Raw genomic sequence first — 22,197 nt, forward strand, 5'->3', positions numbered from 1 at the left:
ATTCTGGTTTATCTGACTTTACAATATAAATTGTATTATATATTAAATTAATTATACACACACACACACACACAAACACACACACACACACACACACACACATATATATATATATATATATATATATATAACATATAAATATAAAACTTTGGGAAAATGAAATAGGTCCTGTGACACAAACCAACCCAAATCACAAAGACAGTGATAATGGACTCAACACACATGCACAAACACATACAAAGAGCAAAACATGTTACCGCTACACCAACTTTCTGATCTGGGACGTCTGGAAACCCCCCTTCTAAAAATTCTTGGACTCTGTCAAGCTCATCAGGTACAGCTACATATTGCCTGCAGTTATAGAATAATTATTGGCTATTCCAGTTGCTTCCTATGTCTCATGGGATTACGTTTTCATTTTTCCAGTCCAGTGTCAGAAGCTTTAATCCCACACAGGGATCTAGCAGCTTCTGTATCTCACTGAGGCTGGTGTCAAGTACCTCCCAACAGTTGTGGAGAACAGCTGTTTGCCTAACTCTCTCAGGGTTCCGCTTGATTTCTGATAGTCAATGCCTTGGAGAGAACCCCAAGGAGTTGTGATTGTCTTGTATCCCAATCTGCACACAAGATCTGGGACATTATAGAGAGCTGCGGAGCTGGCCTTAAACAGAATATTCAAAAGCTCTTGCAGAAACACTAAGAGCAGAGGTATCCCTTCAGCCCTAGAAAATGAGACTTGCTTTGATTCCTCCTTGATGAAAAGGCCATTGGAGAAAAAAGGTAAAACATAAACATTCTTGCAAGATTCAGTTACTATAATGAAAAATAGTTCTCGTGTTCCTATGGAATTGGTTGTCTGGTCTGATCTAACTTGTAGATTTAACACACATATAGGCATCTTCCCCCCAAAGTGGGAAGTGCTGTATTTTACTATTTTTTACAACTGAGGCCTAGTAGGCATTCTAACAATAACCAACCAGATGATCCACAGTAGAGACATTGGTCTTTTGAGTAATGATATAACTTGTATTTGGCAATAGATAGTCCCCTGCAGAATTCCAAAATTTCAAGACTAAATTTCAAGACTAAATTACTTTATTCCAGGGTGAATATTATAGTAGAGGGATAGGGTTAGTAAATAGATAACAGGATTAGTATATTAAATAAATACATCTATATACTCACAGGTTAGAAACAATACAATAGTAAAAGCAATTTTATTATTGGAATTTTATTTTAACACTCAGTAGGAATAAAACAAGCTGAATATTATTTTCTGGCCAAAATGACATCAAAGACATTTCCTTTCTTGAACTGAATATCTTTAAAGCCAGCTGTGTTGAAGAGTATGCGATGCTCTGATACTTTCCGTGCTTTTCCTACAGTCTGAAGCAACAGTATCATGGCATATATATGACCAGGAAAAGACACAGATATTTCTTCATCAATAGTTGGTTCCACTACTAAGATTCCACCACCTGTTCCAAAAGTAATTTGTTAACTCAAAACTAAGTTGCCTATAAAAGAAGTGCTGTCTTTGAATCTTATTTTCATTCCTATGGCTGTGGCCCTTCTCCCACTACTTCCCCCCCCCTTCTAAAAATATTGTTTTGGACACTTTTTCAGTAGGCTAAATCCATGGTCCAATTTAGTGTCTTAAAAGATATTGAAATGTTATGCCAAATTGCAATTCCTTCAGCATTGCCTAACTCATAACATATGACCACTTCAGCCTATTTACCACAGAATTGTTCCCATGCTCTGCCTATATTTCATGATTGAAGAAACATGGAACTTCTAAGCAATCTTTCCTCAAATTAAATTCAGTAATAAGTGGCATTTCTCTGTCTTGGATGGTAATGGTTCAATGTTGCAACCCAAAGTGCCTATTTCTTCTGCAAGTTTAGATTTAATATTTCATAAATTTTGTTTGTGCTTTGAAAATGTCAAAGTTATCTCCAGGTGATTTTAAGTTTAAAAGTGAGCTATCACACATATTTTTCATGCAAACAGATCCATTTCTAATGTTATTATGTAGAAAAGTATGAACTGTCTGTATCCAAATCTATCCATAACTGCAATACATTGAGGATCAGCACTAATACAACTGATTTCTTTGCAACTACAGGTAATCCTCAACTCATGATTGTTTATTCAGTGACTATTCAAAATTATTAAGGTGTTAAATAAAGGGAGTTATGACCCATGCCTAAAGTGGTTGATTGGTTGGTTGGTTGGTTGGTTGATTAGATTCATGTACCACCCATTTCATCTAAAAGCTACTCTGGGCAATTTTGGGGGAAAATATGGCTATTGCATTGCCCTCCCCCCCAGTCATATGATAAAATATTGATGCTTGGCAATGCATTTACACCTCAAAATGCTGCTATCATATCCTGACCACCAATCTCTCTCCCCATCTCAGTTGTCACCTACCCCTCCAGTACACACAAAGCTCCTAGAATCCCTGAAAACCTGGCTCTGCTCCCTGCTCATTTCTCCCCACCCATCCAGAAGGCCAATGCTTTCTCCCTGCACCCCCCCCCCCCATGCCCTGGTCTATTACATTTGTCTTTTTGTGCATCTGTTGGCAGATTTGCCAAGCCAATGTGAGGCACAGCCAAACAGATAGAAAATAGCTGTTTCTGAAGAAACCCTACCACATAAAGCAGAGAGAACTCCTTTATGGGGTGAAGAAAGAAAACTAGATGCTGAAGAATTGAACTTCCTTTCTCTAGGCAATCACAGTGGTTCCCTTTTGAACATGGAGTGGAAGGGAACTCTTAATGTTGGGTCAGAGAAATGAAGCTCTTATCCTGAAGAGTTTATCCAAGTAAGTGCAGAAGTTTCTTTCCACAGATGGAGGCAAGGGGAACTTTTTCAGTAGACTGAAGAAAGGAAACTAGGATGCTGAAGATCTGAACTTACATTCTTTGGCCCAGCACAGTGATTCCCTTCCACACATGAGGGCCAGGGGAAGGCCTGCAGTGGGTCAGGGAAACAAAACTCTGTCTCCAAGGAAGATGTGTTATAATTCTTCCAAACAGATTTATTTATTGTTCCACATTTATAGACAGAATTTTGCCAAACTGAAGTGGACTACTACCTATGTCCATGATGGTGAACCTATGGCATGCGTGCCACAGGTGGCACGCAGAGCCCTCTCTGGGGGCACATGCGCCATCACCCCAGTCCTAGGACTTCAGTCCCGTCCATGGGCAACTTGCATCAATACCTGCACAGGGTAAGGTTGCTGCACCCGCCCCACCTCCCCAAGTGTTTTTTTACTAGCCTGCCTTTCAGCTGCATTCCATTTCTCCATTCACTTCTCAGCCTTCGCCGCGTGTTTGTGGGACTATCGATAAAAAAAAAATTCCATCAGACTTTCTAACTTCTCGCGAGATCTCAAGAAGTTAGAAAGTCTGATGGAACTTTTTTTTTACCGATAGTCCCACAAACACGTGGGGAAGGTTGAGAAGTAAATGGAGAAATGGAATGCAGCTGAAAGGCAGCTTAGTAAAATAATGCTTGGGGGAGGCAAGAGCATCTGGGCTGGGCAGGTGCAGCAATCTTACCCTGCGTGGTGATGAGAGGGTGTAGCTTGTGTCCTTCCCATGCCAGGCCAGCCCCTGCAGCCCCGGGGTGGCTGTGCTGGGTGGTGGTGGGCAGGGTGCTGAGGTGGGGGCCAGCAGGCTAACCAAAGCAGCAGGTGGAGCGCTGGAGGCTCAGGGAGGGCGGGCGCTGAAGTGGGCGATCAGGCCATTGGCAAGAGCAACATGTCTGAGCAGAAAGCAGCCTTGGAACAAGTGGGGCAGGTAAGGAAAGAAATCCTCACTTCCCCCAGAAATTGCCTTTCTTTCCTTACCTGACTTTCAGCCCCGTGCCATTTATCCTTCGCAATCCACCGCCACCATGTGCAAGGAAACAAAGGAAGGTCTTTTGGGGGGGAAAAAGGTCAATCAATGAATTTCATCTTCTCATGAAAGATCATGAAGTTGGAATTGATTTATTGACCTTTTTCCCCCAAAAACCCTTTCTTTGTTTCCTTGCATGTGGCAACGGCGGCAGATTGCAAAGGAGAAACAGCACAGGGCTGAAAGTCAAGTAAGGAAAGAAAGGCAATTTCTAGGGAAAACAAGGATTTCTTTCCTTACCTGCCCCACTTGTTCTGAGGCCATTTTCCGCTCAGACGCGTTGCTCTTGCCAATGGCCTGACCGTCCACTTCAGTGCCCTCCCTCCCTGAGCCTGTGGTGCTCCACATGCTGCTTTGGTGGCTCTGTAGGCAGATCTGCGAAGTTTCACAGCTCTGCCTACAGAGGCACCAAAGGTGTAGCTGAATGAGCAAGTGAGGGGGAAACCATAGCCGCTTTCGGCCGAACCGCATTGCAGCAGCATTGGGTGCAATACGTGAGGTGGCAAACAGCTGTGTCATGCTAAAACCAGCAGTTTGGCACCTCCTGCCCAGTGCCGCTGCCATGAAGTGCCCCTCTGGCTCCTAGGAGCTGTGCTAGCGTCCTTCGTGCTGGGCATTCTTTGCGGTAAGTTTCTGGAAAGATTTGCAATGGGGGTGGGTGCAACGTGCAAGAGGGAAAATGGCTACAGCCAGTGGCAAACAGCCACATTGCACTGAAACTGGCCGTTTGCCACCTTCTGCCCAGTGCCACTGCCATGAGGCCACAGAATAAGCCGGGTAGCAGTATACCAGTATACCAGTTCCTTACCTCCACCCCGCTTGTTCTGCAGCCTCATGGTAGCAGCATTGGGTACGATGCGCGAGGCGGCAAATGACCACAGCTGGTGGCAAACAGCCACATCATGCCAAAAACTGAGGGGCCAACAGACTGTGGCTGCTGATGGACACAGTTGGCCCCCATGCACTCGCTGTGTGCGGGGACCGATGGTGTCAGGCAGCATCGCCTTGCCTTGACCTGCCTCGCCTTGCCTTGACCTGCGGCAATGGTACCCCTGCCCCACCCCCTGCCTCTTCTCGCCTCACCCTGCAGGACAAGCCTCCTGCCCACCATCCCTGCCAGAGACCCCCTGGATCTCCCCCAACCCTGCCTGGCCCCCAGAGGCATCTCTCCCCATGAGCAACATCGAGGTGGCCCCACCCACCCAGGCCATGCCCACCCAGTCTGCTATGACCACTGCAGACATGCCCACCCAATGGACCACACACACCCAATGGGCCAGGCCACCCGGCACCTGACGATACATAAGTGGGTTTTGGGTTGCAGTTTGAGCACTCAGTCTCTAAAAGGTTCGCCATCACTGACATATGTAAATCATATTCGCTGGGAACTACTAGGGTTCACCCTTTTCTCTCCCACAATCTATCTGAACTGAGTCCTCTGGAATGTGCCCCCTCCTTCCAGGGAATTTGCTCCACTACATGCCATCAGACCTTCCAAGCTTCTTTTCTGCAGCCCATGGAGAGTAATTGCCTGCCCTCTTTTGGGTATGCAATTTTTCAGTCTGACTACCCAATGATCCACACAGCTGCTTAAAAACCCCAACTTGGAGAGCCAAGATTGCAGCCATTGAATAAATTAATCTTATGTGAGACTCTTAATGACTGCAATGACCTACAACCAAACTTCTGAGCCCATTTTAGGTCATAAGTCAAATACTATCTGTATATTGTCAATGATTGTTGCAAGTACATAAAAAAGTCATGGAGGGGCTTGCTTCTTTTCCCATTTACAAATGGCAATTTTTCTCTTTCTGGCAATGTAAACATGCCTACCTGGTTTACAGGCTGTAAATACTTTTGTTAGTAGCTGGATACACTTTTCATCATTCCAATTAAACAAGACTCTTGATAAGATGTAAAGATCTGCTTCAGGAATTGGATCTTTAAAAAAATCTCCTGCAAAAAGAATAATTCCTTTATTAAGGTAGGAATCTATTATCACCTTGGAAACAGAATTTATTCTCCTTTTCACAAATCCTAGTTCTAAAATACTACTAGTTTCCTTCAGTATTGCTTTTTGAAATGGCAATGATATTGTTTCAAAACAAATATTACCTTCATGGAAAGCGATCAGGGATTCATCTGAAAATGCATTATATTTTTTAGATATTTCCACAACTTCAGGAAGATCAAAAAGTTTCACAGTACAATTTGGGTATTTTGAAATCAATTCCTTAGCTAAGCCACCACTACTTCCTTGAAAAAAGAACAAAATGCAAAAATGAACTATGTAAGAAAAAAATGTCCTGCATGTAAGCATTTTACTAGAATATTTATTATGCCTTTTTAACTTACCACCTTGCTTTATTTTTCCTATAGTTGGGCTAAGCAGGCATTATAATATTGTGATTTAAAGAAATATATTCAATCCACTCCCATCCAGTGATTCTTTTTTTTTTATTATTGAAAATTTTTAAGATTTTACAATACAAAAACAAAACAATTTTCCCCGTCCCTCCCCAACCCTCCCCTTCCCTCCCCCGACTATCCCAGAGCTGGATATAGGCTTAATTAGAGTTTCTTCAAAAAATCTTAAGAAAAGTATAAAATATAAATAAATCTAGATACATTACTTAAACGAATTACTAAATAATTAACAACAATATATATGTAAAAAAAGAAAAACATAAATACCAGAAAAGAGGGGAAAAAAAGGAAATACATAAAAAATATGAAAAGAAAATTAATTTTTCAATATAAGTTATAAAACTATAACCAAATCTAAATACATTACTTAAACAAGTTATTAAATAATTAAAGATAAAATATATATAAAAAGAGAGAAATAGAAAAGAGGAAAGAAGAAAATAATAATAATAATAATAATAAAAGTTTGGCTTTTCAAGAAAATTGGCTTTTCAATATAAGTTATTAAAAAGCTAAATAATATTTTTTAATATCCATCTTGTGTTGTATAAAATCTATCCATTTCCTCAATACCACAACATACTTCTCTTGAGATTGATCCTTTAGGAAAGCCGAAATCTTTGCCATTTCCGCCAGATAAGAAACTTTAAAAAGCCACTCTTGCAAGGTAGGCAGAGATTCCTTCTTCCAACATTGTGCTACTAACAACCTTGCAGCTGTGATTAAATTTAACATCAATGTGATATCTTTAGTATCACAATCTGTAACAATACCTAATAAAAACAATTGTGGGGTAAATTTTACCCTCCTTCTAAAAATTCTTTGAATATTCCACCATATCTTAATCCAAAAAGCTTTTATATTTTTACACGTCCACCAAATATGATAGTATGTAGCATCCAAACTTCCACATCTCCAACATTTAGGCTGTAGATCAGGATACATACGAGACATTTTTTGTGGATCAAGATGCCATCTATAAAACATTTTATAAAAGTTCTCCCTTAAATTTTGGGCTTGCGTAAATTTAACGTTCCTCACCCAAATAATTTCCCAGGTATCTAATAGTACCGGTTCACCAAAGTTTTGTGCCCATTTAAATCATACATTCTTTGACTAACTCTGTTTCTGAATTCAATTCTACTAAGACCCCATAAATTCTCTTAATGTGAGTTCGCCTTTGATCTTTTATTTGTTTAAACAAATTCTCATCTTCTCTAAGCAAACCCACATTCCGATCTATCTTCCACCTATCCATTATTTGTCTGTAGTGAAACCATGAATATATAATATTTTCCTGTGCCAAATCTTCCATAGATTTTACCATCCCACCTGAGTAATTGTGCATAAGAAACACTATCCATCCTGATCCCTCTTCTTATCCCTTCTATCGCATGCCATGGAATAGCCCATAGTGGGATTTTAAAATCATTTCTATAATATTTCCTCCAAACCCGAAGTAAGGAGGTCCTCATAATATGAGATTTGAAAGCCCTATCAACCTTTTTATTAAAAATTAGATAGGCATGCCATCCAAAAATTAAATCCCAACCCTCCAAGAGGAGTATTTCCACATTTGTTAAATTAACCCAATCACTTATTAATGTTAAAACCACTGCATCATAATACAACTTCAAATTCGGTACCTTGAGTCCACCTCTCTCACGAATATCTTGTATAATTTTAAGTTTTACTCTAGATTTTCTCCCTGCCCAGATAAATTTATTAATACCTTTCTGCCATTCATCTAAATTAACCTCATTCTTTAAAATGGGTATCATTTGAAATAAAAAAAAGAAACTTTGACAACACATTCATTTTAATCGCCGCAATTCTTCCCAAAAGAGATAATTGCAGCTTTTCCCAATTTTTCATATCTCTTTGTATATTGACCCACAGCCTTTCATAATTATTTTTGTACAGTTTTGCATTGGAAACAGATAAGGTAACCCCTTATTTTACCTTATTAACAACCTCAAAATCTGTCAGATTAACCAACACCTGCTTATCCAAATTAGTCATATTTTAGGCAATATTTTAGTCTTATTATTATTAATTTTAAAACCCGAAACTCGTCCATATTGATATATCAGTTGTAATAACTCTATTACAGAATGAGTAGGTTGAGATAAGGTAACCACCAGATCATCTGCAAAAGCTCTTAGTTTATATTCTTTCTTATTAACTTCTATTCCTTTTATTTGCTGTGAATCTCGGATTTTGATCAACAATATTTCCTAAGTTAAAACAAACAGCAACGGTGACAATGGGCAACCTTGTCTAGTCCCCTTCTCTATTGTAAACACCTCTGACAAACCCCCATTAACTATAAGTTGTGCCATTTGTTTTTGGTAAATAACACCAAGAGCTTGTAAAATTTTTTCTCCAAAATTCATTTTGTCAACTAATCTTAACATAAATTGCCAATTCAATTGATCAAAGGCTTTTTCAGCATCTAAAAATATCAATCCTGCAGGAATTTGATTATTTTTGTCTAAATATTCTAATAAATTAATAATTTGCCTAACATTAGTCTTCATATACCTTCCAGTTATAAAACCTGTTTGATCTGTATGTATAACATGATGCAAAACCCTCATAAGCCTATTAGCTAAAATTTTTGCAAAAATCTTGTAATCTACATTTAAAAGAGATATAGGTCTGTAATTCTTTGGTAAGGTAAGATCTTGATCTTCTTTTGGAATTAGAGATATAAATGCTCTACCCCATAACGGGGGAATCTGAGAACCCTGTAATATATTATTAAAAAGCTCGGTTAAAGGTTGAATCATTTCTTGTACCAGAGTTTTATAAAAAGTAGATGTCAAACCATCCGTACCCAGTGCTTTACCTAATTTTAATTCTTTAATCACCTTCTCAATTTCCGCACTGGTAATCAAACCATTAATTTCTTGTTTTTGAAATTCTGTTAATTTAGGGAAGTTGGCTCCATTTAAGTAGTTATCTATATCTAAAATCTGCACTTTGGTACTCTTGTATAATTTTTGATAATATTCAAAAAAAGATTTCTTAATCAAATCCTTCTGGTAAACCAATTTACCATTATAGTTTATTTTATCTATAGTTTTCTGTCTCTGTTTCTTTCTCAATTGATAAGCCAGCCATCTCCCTGGTTTATTAGCATTACAAAATGTATTTTGTTTCATATATAATAAATTAGTTGCAGTTTGATCAGCCATCAACATATTAAATTGTGATTTAAGCAATTTTATAGATTCTTTAACCTTCTCATCTATGGGATTTGAAATCAAAATTTTTTCTTTTAATTTAATCTCATCTTCCAGTTCATTACGTTTCTGAGTCTGCTTCTGTCTATAAATATTATTCATTTGTATCAAAATCCCTCGCATGAAAGCTTTACCTGCATCCCATACCATTGACATTGAAGTTCCCTTATGCATATTTAAAACAAAATAATCCTTTAAGTGCTCTTTTAACTTTTGAACATTCTTTTCTTGTCTAAATAAATTTTCATTCATCCTCCACGATCTCCTCTCCTCTTTTTCATCGACCAGTTCCATCCAAACTGGACTATGATCCGTCAATGTCCTGGGAAAAATTTTAACATTCTTTACCCTGAAGTATAAATCAGTTGTAATAAAAAAAAAATCAATTCTTGAAAAAGATTTGTGTCTATCTGAAAAAAAGGTAAAGTCTCTCTCCTCCTGATTATGTTCACACCAATAATCTCGTAGCTCCCAGTCTTCCTTCAAATCAAAAAAGGCTTTAGGTAGTTTAGCCTGTTTAAAGGAAATAGAAGATCCTTTTTTGTCCCTTTGTGTATCTAAAACACCATTCCAGTCTCCCATTAAAATGACGGATCTATAATCCAACAAAGTCAATTTTTGATGTAACAATCTATAGAATTGTCCCTGTTATTGGTTTGGTGCATAAAGTCCCACTATAAGTACTTTCTTTCCATACAAACCAACTTCAATCATAACAAATCTCCCTTGGGAATCAGCTTCCACCAAACTGGCTACTAAATTTTGCTTAACATAAATAACTACTCCCCCTTTTTTCCCAGGAGCTGAAGATACAAAATGAGATCCCAAACGAGGATTAACTAAAAAATTTTGATCTTTGGGTATAATGTTTGTTTCCTGCAAACAAATAATATCATTATTATGTTGCTTTAAATAATGGAAAATTTTCTTTCTTTTTTGGGGAGAATTGAGACCATTAGCATTCCATGTCAGGAGCTTTACCATCTCCCTTGACCAAAAGCCTGGAGAAGACTGCTTGAAGGTCTGCCATTGAAGAATGTACTGCAGAACTCTTAGGTCTTGCTCCTCCCACCGGCAACGAAGCAATTTCTTGAAGAGATTCTTTGTCTTCTTTCTTCTGTTGTTCCTTTTCCTTGCGTCTATGTGCTGCGCGAGTCATTCTTTGATCTTTGATCTCTGTTTGTTGGAACCACTGCGACTGTAGCTTTCCACCAGCCATCACTCCTGCTCCTTCAGACTGCTGTTCCACCTCTTTGCCATCCAAAACTTTCTGCATCATGAATGATGGTGAGCCTGCTCCCAGGACCGAACTATAAAATTCTTTTGCTTTAGAAACTGTATTAAGTCTATAACGCGTCCCCGCATGGCTCACAACAATACCCATCGGAATTTCTCATCTAAATGGAATCAATCTTTTTTTAAGCTCATTAGCTAAAAAGGCAAACTCTTTTCTCTTTCTTAAATTTTTAGATGGGATCTCCTTTAAGATAATGACATCTTGGGCAGCAATCTGGAACCTTTTATTATAAAAGGCTTGTATAATTTCATTACGCAGAGATCTCTTTGCAAAGTAAATCACCACATCTCTTGGTAAATTTTTTTGTTTAGCAATCCAAGAGTTAACTCTGTAAATTTTTTCGATTTCTCTAAATATTTCCTCTTTCTCTCTATTCAAAATAACAGCAAAGTCATTTACAAGAATCTCAGTCAGATCTTGCTTATCATCTTTCAGGCCTCTGATTCTTAATGCATGTTCCATCTCACGGTACTGGGACATAAGAATATCCTCTTGTGACATTTCCATCTTTCTCTCCATACCTTCAAACTTTTCTTCCAACATATCCGCCTTCTCTGCCACTTCTTCAACTCTAGAGTCTAATTTCTCAACCACAGAGGCAAGTCCTGTTAAGGCCGTAACTATATCCTGCCTCAAAATAGTATTATTCTGTTCTAAAAGATTCTTCATTTCTCCTCTGATTTGATTTTTGTTCTGATCTAAGAGCTCCTTCATTTCCCCTCTGATTTCAGTTTTGTTCTGATCTAAAAGCCCCTTCACTTCCTCTCTGATTTGAGATACAGCATTTCCCATTATATCTTTCATATCTTGTACCGTTACTGCTGACAGAGGTGGAGAAGATGGTGGTGTAGCTTTAGGTTGTTGTACCGGTAAGATTGCTGGAGAAGAAGCCACCTTAGAAACTGTAGCAGCTGCTTGCCTCTTTGAAGCCATTTTCAAAAAAGAAAAAAAAAGTCTTATTTCTTCTTTCTTCCTTCTTAAAAATAAAAGTAATCCTCAAAAGAAAGAAAGGAGAGTTTAAAAAAAAGAAAGAAAACACCAAAGACAAATCCACCTTCAAAAGGAAAAAAAAGTTTTAAAAGAGAGCTGTTTAATCCATAACGTTACAGTCTCTTTCACTTTCTTCCGGAAAAAAAAACTTCAAATCGCCATTTTACTTTCACTCTCCAAACAAAGAAAAAAAGCAAAAGAAGAGAAATAAAAGGATCACATTTCAAACTAAAGTCCAAATAAAGTCCAATAAATGAAATCCTTTATCCAGCTCTGTCCGCTTTTAAAATAACTCACCAGTCTCCTTTAAGCACGGAGGTGGCCGCAGCGTTTTGCTTTGATCCCGAAGGATCAAAGGCAGCTGGGAGGCGGAGGCACCTGAACTCCGAGGGAACTCTCTTTTCACCCCCCAAAAAAAAATCTGGGGGGGTTAAGAGGTTCTACCTCTATTCAGGTGATACTCCTCTCCCTCCCTTCGCCCAGGAGGGAGATTTTAAACAGCTCCATCCAGTGATTCTTTATATCACTTTTTCTTTAATTGCTTTGCTTTATTAAAACTAAAGAGCACCTTTTTATTCTAAGTGGCTGTAGCAAAATCTGAGCAGAAATCCAATCTTCTTTCCTCCACCATTGCATACAGTTCCATGCAAATGTATCTGTTTTAAATCAATTTATGGCTTTTTCCATCTGTTAAGACTATGAAACCATTTTCCAAACTTAATACTGCTTATATAAAATGGATAACTGTTTCTTGATGGGGAAAATAATAATTCCAATCTAATTCTAATCTCAGAGTATAATGTTGGGTGAGGTAGTTCTATAATTTCTATATTATTATAGTGATCCCAAGGTCCAATTATGAGAATTTCCACAAATTTCTTTGGAAACATTTCACTTGTACAATGTTTTCACTGCAGATTGAGAGAAATACTTCTATTATACTAAGACACATGGTAACCAAAACAAAAAATATTTGTAAAAGAGCACCTAAACCCATTGGTTTCATGCCAAATCTTTTGTTCAAGGATATTTTACCCTAAAAATTTACTGCAGTAAATTTAATTCTGTGGTACATTCTAAAATGTTTTTCATACTTTTTTTCTCCTTGTGTGCCTTAAGCTACTGTATATGTGACTCCAGGCAACTATATATATATATATATATATATATATATATATATATATATATATATATGTATGTAGGTCTTTGGAAGTGTCTTGAGGCTGGTGCTTTCAGCTTCGTGCTTTGAATTGCTGCATATTGCTGCTCAAAGCATGAAGCTGAAAGCACCAGCCTGAAGATGACGAATGGGACTTCGTCGAAACGTCGCCAAGACACTTCCAATTTTATGTGGGAGAAAACCCAAACAACCAAAGACCAACATACAAATACCTGCGAAAACCTCAGAAAATATATATATATATATATATATATATATATATATATATATATATATATATATATATATATATATATATATATATATAATTATTGATTTTTTTTCATACATTCAGTAGTACTTGTTCAACAAATATATTGTCTGAGTTTTACATTCACTAATACAAATTTAATTCCTAATCCTTTATTCTTTCTCTAGCCATTGATAAAATAAGTCCCAGGTTTAATAATATTCTGTTTCTTCTTTTTCTTTCAACTTCGAAGTAAGTCTGTCCATCTCCACACATTCTAGTTCTTGCTGTTTTCTTGGCAAGATTTCAGAACTGGTTTGTGTTTGTCCCCTTCCTAGGGCTGAGAGAGAATGACTGGTCCAGCTGGCTTTATGCCTAATGCAGGACTAGAACTCAATCTCTAGTCCTGCATTAGGCAGGACCCCTTAACCATTGCACAAAGCTGGCTCTCTTTCATACCATGCATCATGGCAATATCAACCCCAGGCAAGGGATGGAGAAATAAGGAAAAAAGTGTTTTCATCTTCAAAAATGCCTCCACCTCTTTCCAAACAGTTTCAGGACTGTTGTTGGTTACTGTGAGACATCCAGTAATACAGATAGGTTATGCCATTTGAAAATTAGGTACTTAAAAGTAACATTCAAAACTCCAGGAAAGAGAAGATCTTATTTTGCAATCAGGAAATTACAAAGTCTTTACAGAAGCTGAGTTGTCTTTTCTAATTGACACCATTTTCATCAGAGTATCACATAGTATCAAATTGCTAGTGAGGGGCATGATGAAAACCTTCAGGTACTTACCACCCAGATCATAAATCAGCTGAAAACCAGAAAGATCAAAGGCAGAGACCACTTCTTTTCCATGCAGGCTCCAAGCTTCATCCATGTATCTGAAAAAACTTTCAATGCCTTCCTTTGATCTAGAATTGAAATTTGTACTGGCAGGTAATCAACAGAAATACAACAATATGAAATACAATATGATTAACATCTGATTGTAAAGCTATATTTCATTATGGGCTATGCCTCCTGCAGATTTTTGTGATAATATTTTGATTTTAAAGAGCAGATTGCTTAATTTCTGGCCTGAAGATAAATAGCATTTATCATCCATTTGGGGGCTGGATCAGTTTTTCCTATTTCCAACCAGTGAAGTTCCTAGTCAGAATTGCTTAATATGCTAATATGTGTCTCAGGCTCAGCTGTCTTTGAAGAATGTCAAAAATAGTCCAACAATTTTGTGGACATAAAATACAGGATTTGGGATCATCTGTGTGTAATCAATTAAAGCATCTTTGTTCCTATAATGTACTAACTGCAGATTCCACCAATTCAGATATAGTTGACCTAGCTCTAGCTACAGAATCCAGTTCTCCCTTTTCAAAATTAATTCTTGGTCATTGAGATAGGTTGTAAGAATATCCCAGTCCTAGCAAAGAGAGATTGAAGACTGGAACAAAAAAAACATCATAAGACAAAAAAGACAAGGGCACTTTGTACCTTACTCATGCTTCACTAAGATCCAAATGTAGTTATTTTTCATACTATTCCTTTTCAGGGTAAGCAATTTTATGCAAAGGAAAGGAAATAATGAATAGATGAGTTGGAAAGCAGAAGATAACAACATTATGAAAACACTATTCATCACATCTCTCCACACCTTCTTCTACTTGCAAACCATCCATTCTTCCACAATTTCTATAAAGTGGTGATGAATTGGCTGATAGATTGATTTGCAACCTAGTCTCCAAACATGTGATTGTAGTTGGATGGAATAATGTGAGCATCATCAGAGCATATCTGGGCTTTGGTTCTGCTTGTGGTACAATTGGCCAGAATCAGTGTTGGTGGGTAGTGCTGCTAATCTACTCTATTAAAAACTGTCATGAAAATATTTGCAGAATTTCAAAAGTGAGATATGGTAAGAAAAAAAGCCAAAGAACTATTTATGCCTAATCTTTATAAAATTAAGTCATAAAAATGCTCTTTACCTGTACAGTGCTCCATAACATTCATCTGAAGAAATGCCATATATTGATAGAATCTGAGGTTTCCCATCCCTGAAGCAGATTTTTTGTTTGTTTTTTTAAAAAATTGAAAGTAACAAAAATACCATTAGTGATTATATTCTTCTTAGTCTCCAGCATCAAATAATGCTTATATTCATATAGCGAATTGTATTACTTGCAAAAGTTACTCTAAAATATCACAGGCTCTAAACAATACTAGAAATCTGTGAAGTCAGTGAATGAAATTTAAATTTTTATGTCCATGTTGTTTCACTACTTTTTTTCATTATTAAATCGTATTAAGATAAAATAAATTCCTTTAATCAATTCTTTTGTTATTTTTTTAATCTGAATTCAGATATTTGATAAAATCAGTTTTACTTAAATCATTTCTAAATTAAAATGCTAAGACAATGTAAACTTTTTAATCAGATTAAAAACCTTAACCTAAGTTAGCTTTGTCTTTGTGTGTGTGTGTTTGTGTCTGTGTCTGTGCAGGCATACCTTTGTTTGTATTTATAGACATCTTTTCCAAAGATGTTGAGCAAGAATTATATTTTGATTAAGTGGTTAAATAACATGCACCACTGGAAAGGCCAAAAGGAAATAGGTGTGTGTAATCAGTTCATCACCACTGCATCTGTTGAAACTTCCTTGGTAAGCAACACAGAATAATGCTTAAGCAAATCTACAGCTTCAAAGACTATTAGGTATATGATCTCAGGGAAAACAGCTGAGAAAGCAGGCAAACTGTATTGAGTGATGATGATTTTAGAATAATGGAGTGCATAATCATCAAAATGATATCAATCTTCAAGTGAAGACTCAAAACCTTGTTACTTGTTGGACAGAAAGCCCACAAAGAGTCCTGGTCTGTAACATGCTCTTGGTGAAAAGATTTTTACTTCAGTAATGCTCCCTTCTTACCTTACAGCTTCAGGCAAGTATTGCAGTGATTTATATAGACATTCTGATAAAAACTTCATAGTATAATATTGAGATTTTGGGCTTGATTTAGCCAGAAAGAGATCGGCAAACTCTGTATTTCCATAAACATCTAAAAATGAAAGCATATTATAAATTGCTTCAAAACACCATTGCTGAATTCCATATATGTTTAAGATGACAAAAGCATAAATGATTACATTTCAGTTTATTCCAATCATGAAACCCACAGCAGTTGATTTGGCATTCCAAAAAGAATTGTTGACAATGCTGAATCAAGTCATAGGCTGGCAAAGTGTATGAGTTCTCTGGACATAAGATTTATAATGTAACAAATTAGTGAGCAAAACTCATAACTTCATGTAACTATAAATTAAAAGAAGAATGAGAAAAAAATGACCAGAAACTACTAACTCCACGGAAAGATTACCATGTGGTCATTTTAAAACAACTAACTCCATGGAAAAATTGCCATATGGTCATTTTAAAATAACTGGAACTGCTTCTTCCTGCTAACAGGATCACCTTTGCCATCCTTCCATTCCACTTTCAGGACCTTTAACCCCACACAGGCTTCCAGCAGCATCTGCATCCCGGTGAGACTGGTCTTCAAGTGCTCAGCCACAGTTGCAGGGGACATCAGTTCCCCTGACTCTCTCAGCAGATCAAAGACACCCAACTGACTGGCACTAAATATGATCTGGAAGAAAATAAAGAAATGGGCAGAGGTATACAAAGAGATTTAAGTTTTTGAGGATTCCAGATCACACAGAGAACCATGCTGTCATGTCTCCCTTGAGTGACTCCCCATATTCCTTCTCAGATATCAGCTCGGGGGAGGTTGAGCCCATTCCTGGCACATCAGAAACTGGGTTGATTGATGGCTCTTTGTATGTCATCCATCCAAAAGAGATTAGGAGGAGGCTACAGCTGGGGAAAGTTTGCAGTGGCAGATGGCCAGTGAAGAGGAGGAGGAACTGCCTTCTGCACCTGATCTGAGAACATGCAGGGAAGAGAAAAGGCAGGAGCAGTGGAGGTCAGCCAGACTACTCCAGAGGAGAAAACCCTGCTCATCTTTATGGGTTGCATTGGAAAGCTGGCTATTTATCATAGCAGACAGAGGGAGGCATTGCTGGGAACAACATATTGATTTTCTAGCTGTTTGTTTGATCATCATGATTCCTGCTTCAGTTTGGACTGACATTGCATTTGGAATTGTGCCTTGAAGATTCTGAACTTTTCTTGCCACATGAGCTCTCTTGTGGATTGTGGAGTTATTTTGTTTGAGCAACTTTCAATTGCTTTGTGGAGTAATCTTGGCCTGCTCGTGTCTAGACTTAATTGGGACAGTTCTGAGTTTTTGATAAAGGAAATTGCTGCAGAATATTAATAAACTCACTAAATCACAGTTACGTGCATATGTGAGTGAGTGGGGCATACACATACTCACACTCCAGAGAACGATATGTTCTAGGAACCAAGCATGATTGTGTATGGCAACCAACCTCTCCTGCTCTACCTGTTGCTGATGAGCAAGAGAAAAAAAATGGGTTCATAAGTCCATCCCTTTGTACCACCATATCCATTCTGGAATGATTAGCAGCCCAGTTGCTCAATAGCAAGCTGGATGGCATATCAGTCTTATAAATATATAAATAAATATTAAGTGCAGCAACAAAATGGCAGCTCTAAGATTACTTCCACTTGGGGGTTTAGTTTGTTTAGCTTATTTGTGGGGAAACAACTGGAAGGAGCCACATTTGCATTAAAAAAACTGTTCAGTGGTTGAGGACTGTGGGCGCATGTTTTATTTCATTTTTTATTTATTGCTATTTAACTGACAAACAAAAAAGAGAAAGGAGCAAAAGATAAAGATAATAATGATGGAGATATATACTTTGTCAAAAAAGATGGAGGGAAAGCAGAACATTTCTTTGTGAAATACATCCCCCCAAAATAGTATGATATAATTTGTTATAACTGTAAAAAGTTACAATTCTGTATATACTTAACTAAAGAAAATATTATTTAATTATGCATAGATTTCTAAATATATTTATATGGCTATCAGTCCCATAGTTTATTATACTTATCCATACAAAGTTCACATCTACATTCAATCTTCTCAGAAGAGGCAAGTATTATCAGGTCTTCAATCCATTAAATAAATGGGGGCTATACATTTATCTTTCCAACACTTTCTATTAGTCTTTGGCCATAATAGAGGTACAGTGAATCCATTTACGTTGGCCTTTTGACAAATTCCATGTACTAGGTGTGTGACTCAAGACAATATTATCATCTGAAAATTTTAGCTTTTGTTGTACAATCATTTTATATAATTCACTACCTTCTCACAAAACTTGGTAAGTGTAGGACTGTAAGAACATGTTTTATAAAGAAGTACTATCTCTTATATAGATGTATTATCTTATATCTCCAACAAAGTGCTTTTTCTGACCATCTTTTTGCCCAATTTTTTGGATTTCCTGATAAAGTCAAATTGGCAAGGGCAAAAGGTAAATTTTATTAGGTACATTCCATAATCTTCTAACTGATGTTATTATTTCCAGAGATACTAGAGTTTTCATATGTTTGGGTCTGAAAACTGTCCATCTAACTAAAAGTGTTATATACAATATGTATATTCCAAAGTTGCTCTAATCAGAAAATTAACACCAACTGTTGGCTTCCATACAATAGGTAAGCATAGTGATATAGCTCCAGATTCAGAAAATAAAATCCTCCTTCATTAATCGATAGCTACATTTTCTGTAAAGAAATTCTAGGAATCAAAGAACCCTATAGACATTTTCTAAAAAAGAATTTATTTTCTGAGGATATTCCAGATATATAAACTGCAGAATACAAACTAATCTGGGAATAATATTTATTTTTTTGAGTGTTCACCTTTCCCCAAATAGCAAGGTTTAATAATTCCCATTAATCATTATCTGAAGAAACCTCTCTCTAATTTTAGTTATATTAAAAGTTACTGACTTATATCTTTTGGCAAACACATACTGAAATATCTAATGATTTGGTACAAATACAAACTTGATGTTCCTTAAATGGCTACTTAACAAAATTTTCACAGATTGGCATCAATCCAATTTGGAGCAGTTGTTATATTATTTTGCTAAAGGTTTCTTTCCATGGCATCAACACTGAGGTAGTACTGTATGGCTTAAAAATAAACAAAAAATGTAGTCTGCAAATAAAATTTATTTGTGTTCAACTGAAGTATGAGCTACTCTTGTAAATCTTTCAATGTTGCCTAATAGCAGAAGCCTAGTTTTTATAAACCCTGCTTAATTATTCTTAACAAAGAGCAATATCACTTGCTGTAAGCTATTTTCCAACACTGCTGTTAAAATCTTTGTCTCAACATTATCAATGAGTTTGTACAATAATTAGCATATTGAGTGTGATCTTTACATGCTTTTGGTATAAATGTAATATAAACCAGATTAAATGTTAGTGATAAGTTTCCCTAATCAAATATTTCTTCATATACTGACAAAGGTTTGGCACCAAAAGATCTATAATTCTTTTTATATCACTCCAGAGGGAACCCATCTTATTATGGTGTTTTACCACTTGTGATTTAAAAAAAAAAAAATATTTGTTTAAGCTCTACCTCAGATGCAGGAGTAAATGAAAGGTTTTTTTAATGTATCATCTAAAGATGGTAGATTAATTTTATTGTAAAAGGCCTCTGTGTTGTCCTTCAGTACATTATCTAGTTTACTCACTTAAAGACTGGTTGTTTTACAACCATTCAAACTTTCACTTGCTACAGAATGAGTGCTTTGCAGCCTGTAAAGCAATCCCAGGCATCATAAATAGATGCATTGTCTCCCTGTGGTCACATAAATGCATGTTGAAGGGGTCACATGACTGCACGTCATGGTGCTTTTTGCCATTTAAACGAATTGATTTGCCTAATGAATTGGGCTTTTGTTTAATAACTGCTGTGTTGACTTAACAACTATGGTGTTTGTTTAATAGCTGTGAAAAAGGCCAGAAATTTACTTCTGGTCAGGCAGGTATCTTAAGTTTAAACAATAATGAACCATGATCATAATTCAGGGCTCAATTACAGTCATAAAATGAGGATTAACTGTATATAATTCTGAATAAAGTTTGTATAATTGACACTTTATATCCATTGAAATCTTATAGTATAGAAAGAATAAAATATTTTTGTAAGTTTTAATATTTTATGTATTATTTGTAGGTATTACATATCTTACCTTTGAAATTATAAATGAATGTTGGTGATGAAATAACAGTTTAATATTTTCAATTTCTTCAAGTGACCTCATTATGTCATTAGGAAGTTCTATAGTAGCTCTTTTCATATTAAATCAAATGTCTCCAGTTCCCAAGGCAAGCACTTCAGATATTTATGGCTTGCTGCCACAATTAAGAAGTCAGAGCTGCAAAAAATATATAAAGCCCTAAAGGAATTGTTTCAAATAATACAAGAAAGCAAAGTGTAAGGATATTTCATTAAATATATGGTAATGAGAATTACTACTATTTACAGAAGCACAAATACAGGAAATATATTTGGAATGTTCTCATTGATTCTAAGAATTTTCTTCAAAATCAAATTTCCTTAAGAAGGAATGTAATAACATATTATTGAAAATTAGAAGAACTTTAATCATAAAAATTTAGAAAAAGCTCACTTTCTTCCTTTAGAAAAAGATTAGAATGTAGATTTTATTAGGAAGGCGAGAATGGCTTGATAATTATAGCAAGAACATGCTTTTAAAAGATGTTAAATGATCTGAAACTCTGAAGAAGGGTGAAAATGATTTTGTAGATAAAAAAACATTAATTATAATGTGATAATAAATAAGTGTTCATTTACAAATTGACTACAGATTATTTTCCATTTTTAAAAAATCTAGATTTATTTAAGCCAATTAAATGGAAAAATAAAACAAGATATTTTAAACTATTGAATGATTTAGAATACAGCAGTCTTTTCAGATGAAATCAAATGTCTCAAGTTTGCAAGTTCAGCTATTGCTTTTCTCCTTCTCTTAGATACCTAAATTGCAATTCTTAATGTGGCAAAAAAATCTAATAAAATTATTCAGGAATAAGTCAGTGTGCACTCTAATTACATTGTTCTTCAGAGTCTTCTGATATTCCATTTAAAAAAGTAAAGACATGAATTGACCTTGACTCATTCTGACACCATGGACATCCACATTCTCTTCCTGGACAGAGTATTGTGGAATTAGCACAGTAAATATTTTACAAGCATTTGGACAACATTGTATTTCTTCCCATGATTTCCTAATTCTGCTTCAACTTTGTCCTTACTAGAAAAAAATCTGTTAAGTAGAATAAGGAAGCACAGAGTAGCTGTTCAATCCCTATCCCTTTACACTCTCTAAAGTGTTTTGTGTTCAGAGATTCTCCAAAATATATTTTATAATCATAAAGGAACAGTTTCTCATACATGTTTATCTGTTTATATTTAGGTTTTAAATTGATTCTAATCCCAGAAATCAACCTCTACTGAAGACATCTAGGCTTTGGGGAAATGAGCAGAAGAAAGAAGAAAGGTGAAGTTCTGACTAGGAAATTCAGAAGAGCTCTGAAGATGTTTTAATGGACTTTGAGGCAGTTTAACTAAGACATTTTGGCCCCTGCAATTGTTATTTAGCTTATTTAATTGTATTGTTATTCTTTCCTTCCTTTACTTGCTACCTTGCAGCAAAGCAATGGCTCTGCTAAAAATTGTGATCCTGTTGGTAAGTGTGGTCTATTTGCAATTGCAAAAGCATAGGATGCAACAGTCATTGGGCCTGTAGGCTGACCAGTAAGGTTTATTTAAATTTAGTTCATTCTGTAATTCCATCTAGAAAAACTTTTTGTGCTTTTGAGGGAACAAATTGGGATTCTTTGTTCAAAATACGCTTTATAGAAGTACCA

At 36.3% G+C, this 22,197-nt stretch overlaps 1 protein-coding gene across 1 annotated transcript; it reads right to left on the reverse strand.

The window, feature by feature from the left end:
- Positions 1 to 1,269: 1,269 nt before the first annotated feature.
- LOC120313676 (acetylserotonin O-methyltransferase-like) lies at positions 1,270 to 20,567 on the reverse strand. Its single transcript, XM_039355813.1, has 8 exons — positions 20,496 to 20,567; positions 16,765 to 16,939; positions 16,222 to 16,351; positions 15,277 to 15,345; positions 14,087 to 14,205; positions 6,030 to 6,170; positions 5,748 to 5,870; positions 1,270 to 1,478 (listed from the first exon to the last, which is right to left on the reverse strand). Exons 1-8 carry the CDS (start codon positions 20,565 to 20,567, stop codon positions 1,270 to 1,272), a joined length of 1,038 nt encoding a protein of 345 aa, XP_039211747.1.
- Between the last annotated feature and the right edge of the window lie 1,630 nt (positions 20,568 to 22,197).

This window comes from Crotalus tigris, unplaced genomic scaffold, assembly GCF_016545835.1.
Source record: "Crotalus tigris isolate CLP2741 ecotype Arizona unplaced genomic scaffold, ASM1654583v1 scf7180000018759.1681925, whole genome shotgun sequence".
Classification (NCBI taxonomy): Eukaryota; Metazoa; Chordata; class Lepidosauria; order Squamata; family Viperidae; genus Crotalus; species Crotalus tigris.

What these genes read in the sequence shown, in the direction of transcription:
- LOC120313676 (XM_039355813.1), bottom strand. Translation starts at nt 20,567, where the DNA reads ATGAGGTCACTTGAAGAAATTGAAAATATTAAACTGTTATTTCATCAC. An exon ending in TGTTATGGAGCACTGTACAG is followed by an intron (nt 14,206 to 15,276) that starts GTAAAGAGCATT and finishes TTTCAATTCTAG; the next exon opens with ATCAAAGGAAGGCATTGAAA. An exon ending in GCTGATTTATGATCTGGGTG is followed by an intron (nt 6,171 to 14,086) that starts GTAAGTACCTGA and finishes TCTTTTTTCAAG; the next exon opens with GAAGTAGTGGTGGCTTAGCT.